The sequence below is a fragment of the Periophthalmus magnuspinnatus genome, chromosome 18, assembly GCF_009829125.3.
Source record: "Periophthalmus magnuspinnatus isolate fPerMag1 chromosome 18, fPerMag1.2.pri, whole genome shotgun sequence".
Taxonomy (NCBI): Eukaryota; Metazoa; Chordata; class Actinopteri; order Gobiiformes; family Gobiidae; genus Periophthalmus; species Periophthalmus magnuspinnatus.
Genome location: NC_047143.1, coordinates 6,970,701 through 6,981,476, shown reverse-complemented (window position 1 = coordinate 6,981,476; position 10,776 = coordinate 6,970,701). Strand labels below are relative to the sequence as shown.

Here is a 10,776-nt window from a genome sequence, read left to right as displayed (position 1 = left end):
GTAAAAAAGGCAAAACATCACTCTTAAATCCACGCATTTTAATTTTAATCTAAGCAACAGGACAGAAGGCAGACACTGTTGACAGAATGCAAAGATTTAATTTGATTTTTTTACTGATTTCACGTGTTTGAAAGTGTGTGCGTATTACTGACTGAACCATTACGCACGATTAATTAGACTCAGCCGTTGGTCGCCGTGGATGCGTAAAGCGCTCGAAAAGATGAATAAATGGTCCGTGGAGCATCCTGGTGGTCCACCGTGACCTCTATCAAGTTAGAACGAGAGCACGAGGGAAGGACTGGTTGCGACTTCCAGCTTTAAAGCGCGTGTTTAACGAGCGGAGTGCAGCGGGTGTTTGAGCGTTTGAAACGTCGTATCGACTCGTTGCCTCGCAGTATTTTACGATTACGCTTAAGATCCAATGGCTAGCTCGACATGGACAGGTGATTGGCGGTATTGAATGTTTTATTTTGAAACTACAGGTCGGTAGTGTTCTCGTGGTTTTCTTGGACTTCACGCTCATCCCCCGCTCAGAGCTCGGTCAGCTCGTAGAGACAGCAGAATGCCAAAAGGAGCACTCCGACTCACGGCGCTCGTTTTTCTGTCTCCCGGAGTCGTCTCTCGGCCACAGCGACTCTGATGGGCGTTTTTACACTCTTTTTACCGTCCACGACGCTTGGATATTTTGAGAAGCCAAGAAATGAAGCGAATGAATGTGAGCAACAAGAAGTGTCCTGTTGTTGTGCCTGTCTCCAGCATCACTTGTAGTCAAGTCCTCTCTGTGGATGCGGTGGTTCTTAAGTGTCTGTTTTCGGAGGATTTTATGTAGTGTTGAGTAGTGGACTGCCCAACTTTTCCCTATTTTTGTTTTGTTTTGAGGTTTTCCGTCTTTGAAAGAAAGCTTTCAGGATAGACCAACTCCGGAAAACCAGCGACTTGACATCTGCACCTGGCGAGATAACCTCTCTTAGCGGTTATTCGCTTTTACAAGCATCTTCTCTGGGGTGGGAACACGGCTGATGCTTGCCTTACTCGTCTATTTCCAGTTGTGTATCGTCTCGTTCTGTTTGTTTGTTCCACAGTGGCATGAAATATCATGAATGCATCCAAGGACATGCTCACAATTTACGCATGCACCATGACGGTAGTAGGCTGTGCGTAATATCTTATTATTATGACCGTATTTTTTTTTTAATGCAAGATTCACGTGTAGAATGACCACAGTGTAAAAATGTCAAATCCATTTATTCCAATTAGTGGCATTTGTGCGTGTGACATGGGCGTTAGAACAGTTGCATAATGCATCACATCTGAAAGGAAATTTGTTTGAGTTTTTATTTCAATTTTGTATCAGAAAGTAAAATTACAAATTAATACAATGATGGCTTGAATCAAATCGTTTTGGTCACATACTGATGGTTGGAATTGTATTGTTGTATTTCCATAAAAGTCCAAACATCACATGAAATCAAAAGTCAATAGTTTGTACAAGAAGAAGCAATTGCCATAACGTCCCACTTGCGCAAATGTATCCAAGGAAAACTGCGCGTAAATCTATCCATGTGCCTCGCGCTAATATGTGCCTTTCTGGGATTGTGTGTGTGTATGTAGCCACGCTGGAAGTCGCCACCCACCATGTGGCCGTCGGGAGTGGGGAGCAGACAGCAGTGTCCACGGGAGTCGGCGATGCGCAGAGCGGCCATCAGCGGCAACATCCTTGCGCTGCCGCCACACCATGTGCCCACTGGCCGCAGTGTCCGAGTGTTTATCTGTGCCAACCCAGACGGTAAGTGCCCAAGTCTCTGCGCACTGTTGTCAGCATGAACACTGGGGTGACTGTAGTGAAAATGGTTGTACATCCTGAGGCACTGAAAACAAAAGTGTGTTTTAAGTGAATGATGATCAAGCTCTCAACAGAAACTGTCTTAACACAACTCAAGAAAATTAAAGACATTTTGTGTTATTTATTTTTTGCCAAGTGGCTTTGGAGTGTTGGGGGTAAAGTCTTATCCAACTCAAACCATGTTTAAGCTCAGCTCAAACATTCTGTTCATGTTGATTCTATGGTGTCTTGCTTGACAGAAAGAAAAAAATGTGTTTTTTATATGTCTATGTTCCCGTAAACAATTTCATATGAAATTAAATGGCTAAATTGATAGGCAAAGGCTAAAATGCAAAGCTGTACGTAAAGATTAATTGGTGTGATCAAAATAACAGATTGCTTTCGACCCGGGGTGCAGGGTGTGAGTGGAGAGCACGGCATTTGGTTCAGGAGGGAGACACCCAGTTGCAGCTCTGTATTTGAATATGCCCTCTGGGTGAGGGGTAAAAATAGGCTCTGTGAAGTAGAGTAAACATAGCATGGTAAATGCATGCAGTAAGCTACAAAAGAAAGAGTGCAACAGAATAATAGAGGCTACTATTGTCTAAAAATGCTTTGGTCCAAAACCACAAATCATTGACCATTATAGCTTATAGCTTATAGCAGTTTAGATGAAGAAATGTCTAGCCACCTGTAGCTAGACTGTCTTGTAGCAGTTGGAATTAAGTGCTTCATTATACATGGTTATGGAAAACATGGTCATGTTCTTCTCAGGGTTGGTATAAACTGAACCACACACATCTCAGCTTGAGTCAGTAGAAGCTGATGGTGTCATTATGAAGGACTAGAGTTATCTTCTCCAGTTTCTGTTGTCAGGTAACTTGCTGCTTAATAGACCACAAGGCAAATCTGATGTACGGCTGTGGTTGGTACATCTTTTCAGTTTGTTGCCATTCCTTGGAATAGATTGAGTGTCCTCCATATCTATTTTATGAATGAGTGATTTTATCACTTTAAAAGCACAAAAGTGACTGAAAGTGAAAGTAATTGGTTTTACTTTTACTAAAGGGCCCTTTTGAATGCTCCTCACATTTTCAGTGTAGTGGGGTCAGTGGATCAATACTGCGGGCCAAACACATACGGTTCATATTAAGGCAGTGTCCATTCCCATTAGGATAACCTTTCTTTTCTATAGTCATTTTGTACTATGGGGAGAATAACCAGCTGAAATTATGTAATGTGTTAATTCTAAAAACATCACTGGGTCCAAGATTTGAACCCAAAATGTGGTTTCAAGGTAGATTTTTGTTTTGCTTTTGTAATTGTTTGTTCTCTTGTATTTAACAGTGCATTGGAAAAAAACACAGTAAAATCTATCTGAAGTTTACAGCACCATTTATAACTGTGAGAGGCAGAGTCGTTTTGCTCCTGCTCTGGTGGACTGCAGGACTTTTATGAGCTTGACAATCGCTATATATTTGGCTCTCTTGAATACTCTGACTTCACCATCTTCAATCAATCAAAATGCAGCAAGCAACTGATTTAAGAATTTTCTCATAGACTTGAACTTCATGGTCATAATTAAATGCATACATTCATATGTACTTAAAGTAACTTAAGTGTCAGAAAGAATATGGTTTATCGATTAGTATTAGATTATTTTATGAATTCGTTTACAGATGTACACAGTTATCAGTGCATTTATCTTGTGCATTTGTTTCAGGTAAAATATTACAAATGTCAAATAACTGTAGTTATTTAAAAAAAAAAGTCCTTTTATTCTCAAGCAGTGGAGTTTATTCCTCGTCCTCTCTCTGCTCTTCAAACTCTCGAGAGCTTCTGACCTCTACTGTCAGCTCCAGGTGAGCTTGTTTTTCTCAGATGACCATTTTCTGTTTTTCTAAAGCATGGCTTTAAAGTCTTGCATCTCTCTGAGGAGACAGTGTTTCTTTGTTGATGAGATGCCTCATGACCTCCAGCTGCATGGAGTCCATTGCTTCTCAGTGCTCTTCTTCTGCTTGTTCAAGCTGATTTTGAAACCTCAGTCTATAGTCTTCTGCATTTCTGGGGCGGGAGAGTCACCAGCCTGAGCACAGATGCTGAGACATCTCTTTCCACACTCACTTCCTCTAGCTACTCCAGGCGGATCCCAAGGTGATCCCAGGTCAGTCGAGAGGCACAGTCCCTCCAGTGTGTCCTGGGTCTTCCCTGGGGCCTTTTCCCGATGGGACGTGCCCTAAACACTTCCCAGGAATAGATGCCCGTGCCACTTCAGCCGGCTCTTCTTGACGTGGAGGAGCTGCGGCTCTACTCCGAGCTCCTTCCAGGTGACTGAGCTCCTTACCCTATTTCTAAGCAAGCGCCCAGCCACCCTGTGGAGGAAACTCATATCAATCACTTGTATCTGCGATCTTGTCCTTTCAGTTACTTAAAGCTCAGGACCATAGGTGAGGGTAGGAACATTGATGGAACAGTAAATCAAGAGCTTTGACTTTCAACTGAGCTCCTTCACCACAACAGTTCCATACACATGATGGAGAGCATAGAGCTGGTCCAATAGTGCCTCAACGTGCCGTGTGGAAAGTCACAGCAAAAAATTAAGTACTAATATAAAAATGACGACAAATGCAACATAATACATTGTGAATATCAGAAAACGTTACCTAATGAACTTGACTTATTGACCCAGTATACCCGGAGTTGTTTGTTTCATTCGAACAAGTTTAACACACAACTCCTGCATATTTAGAACAAGTTCTTCTCTCAAACAGAAAACACTTTGTTCCATCTTATGATGTCATGTGGTAATACAGAAAGTGCTCCCCTGTGTTTTTAAACTCCATACACCTTCACTAGAATCATTTGGATGATTTCAGCCCTGGAATTGCCAATGTCTAATGAACAACAGGTAAATTGTAGCTGTTAACTTGAAAAGTACTACTTCATGACATCACAAGGTAGAACAGGGCATTTTGAGCTTTGGAGATGTAGACAGACTAATAATGCAGGATCACTCAAAGAAGTGTGAATGAAACAAGCCTAATATAGCCTAATATAGGACTTTTAAGTGGAAGTGTGTTTAAATGAATAAGAAAAATGCAACTGGATCTAAAATTATGATCAATCATTATGGACCCCAGGCCTCATAAAGATAGCACTGTTAATTTTCTGCGCCTCAGGGAGATGGGGCTTGGTGCAGACTCTATAGGCGGCTGTTGGTATGCATGCTATCACTTAAGCTGTTTAAACTTGATAAAGCCATGGGGCCGCGGAGGATGCAGCGCGTGAAATTGTCTCCATCAAGGCTCCAGTATGTCACCACTATAGAGAGTGCTAATTATATTACATTAGTCATTATTACGTGTACCTTTCTTTAGACCTTTTTTCACACCTGTTTTCTGCGATCACAGATTTAATTTATTGCTCTTGTGCACTGAAGTTCCAAGAGCGAAAGTGCAAAAAATTATAACCCACATCAGATATTATAGTGATTATCTGTCTATAATTTATTTCAGTCATAAAAACAAAAGACAGACTACAGTGTCATGAAGTTAATGGTGCACTATGTAACTTTTCTGGCCACCTGCTCGTCTCCATGGTTACTGGAACGTCCACAGCATAGCATTAAATATTACACCACTGTTACACCATTGTTCCAAGCTACAGGTCAAGTCTGTTCCATTGTTCAACACATGACAGATGGAACAATCTTTTTTTGGGAGTCAATATTTGTCATGGGGACTTTTCTTTGTACCATTTTCGTCATTTTTGTTTATTTTTCTGTATTATGATACAACTTGAGCTGTAGAAGGTTGGATTATGAACTTCTATGACTCATTATAGACACAAACTAACTATGTATGTCTTGCATTCTGGCATTTATTTATCGCAGCTCATGTTTTTGAACTATTTTGTACGTTTAAAATACCTTTTGAGGGATAATTCTGCTTTATGGTTTGGTTTCAATATTATGGTTTATCATCTATATTTACTTTAGCAATATATCGCACTTCAAAATGTGTTATCGTGACATGCCTAGACTGTGGGGCAATGGAGAAAAAACAGTTTGACCAGAAAAGTTACATATTTCTTGAAGCCTGCAATGAACAACAATGAATTGAAAAGAAAAGGAAGGAAGAAATGAAACAAAACACAACTCCAGGTATATTTTTGAGGAGCTAACAACAATATAACATGACTTAAAGCTCTCAAAGATCCATTTTGTGTAATATAGGGCCATTAAAAACGTAGTGTGTGGCCTGTAGAGAAAATATATAAAGTTCTGTTACAGTACAAAGAAGAAACAAGAGGTATTTGCCGACATAAAATCTGACAGCAGAATTCCTTTGATAATAAATTTGCAGAAGCGTCAGTGTCAACAGTGCATGATTGGAAAAGTTTATTGAGCTTGTTGACTCTCCCGGTTACACTGGTAATTGCATTTTTGTCTCTCAGCTGCTCAAAGAGGCTGGCTGCATTGTCTGATGCTCACTATTGCTTTTTGATGTCAGTCATCTCACGGCAAAGCAAATGTTTAGATGGATTTTCATTTGGGATTTTGACAGGGAAATCCATGTTCTTTTTTTGAAGGTTGTGTTTAGGCAATTGTCTGCAACTGTGTTCATCACATATTCCTATTATAACAGGCCAGACATTCAGTAAGATAAATGAAGGTTATATTGGCACACAGTGGATATATTGACCTGTTTAGGCACCTATAATAGGCTGGTTTAGCTCTGGTTTAGTCCTGGTTTAGGCCTGGTTTAGTCTTGGTTTAGACCTTGTTCTGACCTAGTCCAGTCCTGCTTTAGGCATGGTCTAGTCCTAGTTTAGTCCTGGTTAAGGTCTGGTTTTGTGCTGGTTTAGTCCTGGTTTAATCCTGGTTTAGTCTTGGTTTAGACCTTCTTCTGACCTGGTTCAGTCCTCTTTTAGTCCTGGTTTAGTCCTGGTTTAGTCCTGGTTTAGTCCTGGTTTAGTCTTGGTTTAGGCCTGGTTCAGACCTGGTTTAGTCCGGGTTTAGTCCTGGTTTAGTCCTGGTTTAGTCCTGGTTTAGACCTTGTTCTGAGTTGGTTCAGTCCTGTTTTAGTCCTGGCTTAGTCTTGGTTTAGGCCTGTTTTAGACCTGGTTTAGTCCTGGTTTAGTCCTGGTTTATTCCCGGTTTAGTCTTGGTTTAGACCATGTTCTGACTTAATTCTATCCTGATTTAGGCTTGGTTTAATCCTACTTTAGTACTGGTTTAGACCTGGTTCTGACATGATCCAGTCCTGTTTTAGTCCTGGTTTAGTCCTGGTTTAGTCCTGGTTTAGGCTTGGTTTAGTCCTGGTTTAGTCCTCATTTAGATCTGGTTTTGTCCTGGTTTAGACGTTGTTCTGACCTGGTTTAGTTCTGTTTAGTCCCAGTTAAGTCTTGGTCTAGGCCTGGTTTAGTCCTGGTACAGTCCTGGTTTAGTCCTGGTCTAGGCCTGGTTTAGTCCTGGTCTAGGCCTGGTTTAGTCCTGGTACAGTCCTGGTTTAGTCCTGGTTTAGACCTTGTTCTGACCTGGTTCAGTCCTGTTTTAGGCCAGGTTTAGTCATGATTTAGACTAATGATTAGATTAACGATTATATCACGATAATGATTAAAGCTGCTGACAGTTTTGAAATGTTTTAGATATGAATAATGTTCATTTTAATATTATGAATAGGTTCCATATTTAAACTGTATTAGTATTGTACTTTGTTATAAATGAAAACAACAATGATCATCAATTTTGAAGTGAAACTAAACGCAAGGACTAATATTTTTACAAAGGAGGTAAGATATATAAATGAAAGTAGGCCTACACTCTAGACATTTCTGTTCACTTGCCTCCTCCATCCCTCAGCTGTCAGTCATGTCAAGTTGAGAAGGATAGCGAACAAAAACGGAACGTAGCCTCGGTACACTAACCACCGGAAGCACATCGCACTTCACGGTGGCAAAATGAACTCGACTGTTTCACCAGAGATTTGAAGACTAATGGCCGCACGCTACTTTTCTGTTGAGCTAATCATTCATTCGTTTGACAAATTAACCCTCGAGCTATTCTGTAAGTGGAAATTCACCCTATATTTTGAAAAAAAGATTGAAAAAGCTCTCCCGGTGACATTGGAGGCAACAGCTGGCGGCGCAGATGTTCCGGCTGAACTGTTGACATCGTACATTACGGTGGTGCAAGCTTCTAATGTTTGCAGCACTGTTTTCAAAATCATACTAACAATTATTTTATTTATTACTTATTTTCTTGTTTTAAAACACGAGTAGCGACAGTATTTAGAGTGATCCATGGGCATGCTAGTTGGAAACCTGTAGGCTGTCCCAGTGCGGAGGAATCGCAGGAACATCTGGCCTTTATGGATGGGTGCTTTACATAGACTGGCTTCGCCTTCAGCTCCTTCCAGGTCATTCCATATTGATTTGCTCACTGCACTGTGGCTTTGCACATGCACACCAAGTAATATCTCAAGATGCTACAATGTGTATTTACGAAGACGAAATTCTCTGAAGTAATGTTGACCTGATTTTTGCAAAGTTTTTGGCACATTTTGCTATTAAATTTCACTTTTTTATATTGTAGATAGGTCTGTCATGATAATCGCTATATAGATTTATTGTTCAGTATATAATAGATGAAACAATATATTTTTGGGCTCAGTATTTATCATGTGTACATTTTCTTTGCAAAAGCGGTGAGATTTTTGTTATTTTGACTATTTGAGCTGTAGCTGCTGGGTTGAATAAGTAACTTCTATGGTTATTATTAGATTATTTTGCTTAATTATTATTGTGTCAGTGGCATAAAGTTGTTTGTCGTTATATTTTTCAGTAGCAATATATAAAAATTTGTTATCATGAGAGGCCTAATTGTACCAAGCCAGATTAAAAGAACTGTTGAAAAGTAGCTCAATAAAAAATCGAATGGACTGTATTTTCAAACATATTTTCAAAGTAGTTTGTGTTTTGAGTCCAATTTTATCCAACTGTGTTAAGACATCTAACTTCTTAATGCATAATGAAAATAAAGAGTTCAATAATGTGTTCAATACAGCAACCTGATCAAAAAGTTGGATTATATCAAGCTTCTATACAACTTAAAACTTTACACAGGTCGGTAATACATATATTTGTTAAAGAAGACCTAATGTGCTTGTGTCTGCTATGAAGTTATAATCTATAACACCCATGGATCATTATGTTCTAATTTGGACATTTTTAATCGCAATATTCATCTAAAAAAACTTCTGCGTTAGAAAACAGAGATCAGAGCCGTGAAGTTGTCGCCCCCTCCTATGAATAGCTGAAGATCCCACTAGCAAGTAACAGATTTTTTTTCATTTGTACCAAAATGACTATGCGACGCTGCCGAATCCTACACATATCATCAATTACGAAAATAACATTGAAGAGCGAACAGTACAGAGCGGTGGTCAGATGCGGGTGGCGGTGAAAACGGGGATTTCATCGGCAATATGGCGTCTTGAATACAATTGATTAAAGATTGCTCAGACATGCACGAATCACTCCAAAAATAACTTTGAGAGAATAAAAGTCGATAGGTCTGCACTAAAACTCCTAATTAATTTTAACTCCTTTGTAGTGTCTTGAGCAAAACACTCGGTTATTCGAAAGTCTATAAATGATAAAAGCTTTATGTTGACTGTATGAAAAGATTTGAGTTTACCACTAATTGTACTACTAATGTGTATATGATTTTCTTTTTTCTCACTACGACTCTACGTACTCTGGCTGCTTTACCCACGTCTTACCTTACACAGAAAATTAGACTTCTGTCAGGGAAGATACGTCATACTGGGAGCAAGCATGGTGTCTGTGATTACCCCAGTGTGAACATTTCTTTAAACGTTTGGGTAATGCGCTCACTAAACTTCCCAAACCCTCCAAAATCTTAGCTATTTCAGGTTCATGCTCTTTTAAGCAGCGAACATTCACACACACTCTGGGATGCACCATTCCAGCTTTTTCAGCTCCAATGCCGATTTTAATACAACAGCTTTAAGTATGTGCCCGATCCCCGATATCAACCAGTGCGGGGACTGAAAACGGCATTTATTTACTTTAAATAAAAACAAAATAAGACTAAATTGATCCAAACGTGCTATGTAGCTGTTATTTATCGCTGAAGTAACCACAGAACAACTTTATATAAATAAAAATTCAAACATTATGAGACTTTTTGGGCTGTCCACGACCAGTCTTACTACATCAATTTATAAATCCACCCATTATATTTGCTGATCCAGTATTTGGAAGCCGATATCTGATAACAGTATCGGTTAGTGCATCCCTAGTCAAAAGTAGCAAAAATCAAATCAAATACTAAACAAGACTAAAACTAGATGCTTATTTGAAAGTACTTTGATTTAAAGGTGAAAATTGCATTCTATTGTCTAAAGCACATGTGTCAAACTCAAGGCCCATGGGCCAAATGCGGCCCGCCACATCATTTTATGTGGTCCGTGACAAAGTAAATTAAAAGGTATGACTGTCTTAAAATGGCAGTTTATCATTAGATACACAGTTAAACATCAATTTTTTCATATCTATGCAAATCCATATGCAATATTTGGAACTTCAATAAGCAATAAATATAGAAACAGTGAATTAACAAGTTTAAAATGTAGCAACATTTATCTTACAGTTACATCTGGCCCTTTGAGAGCAACCATTTTGTTTATGTGGCCCTCTGTGACAATGAGTGACACCCCTGGTCTAAAGAATCATTGAGGTATCAGAATCGGTATGGAGTATTGAGCCTATTCCTTAGTATTGAAATCGAGTTTGAATATTTAGTATCATGACGCTGATCCATACCAGAGTGGATGACCAGCGTGTCACAACATTGTTCCATTTATGACACGACACTTGTGAACACGGCGCTTTCCATATTTTGTAATCAGAGACGTGTAATTGTGTGC

The 10,776-nt window shown here is 39.5% G+C and overlaps 1 protein-coding gene across 1 annotated transcript in view; it reads left to right on the top strand.

Annotated features, from left to right (window-relative positions):
• Positions 1–700: 700 nt before the first annotated feature.
• The window catches only part of LOC117386522 (NACHT and WD repeat domain-containing protein 2), a 56,684-nt gene continuing 46,608 nt past the window's right edge, over positions 701–10,776 (top strand). Inside the window, exons 1-2 of the mRNA XM_033983921.2 lie at positions 701–715; positions 1,612–1,786. Of these exons, the coding sequence (XP_033839812.1) occupies positions 701–715; positions 1,612–1,786 (190 nt within the window). The remainder of the gene's footprint in view (positions 716–1,611; positions 1,787–10,776) is intronic.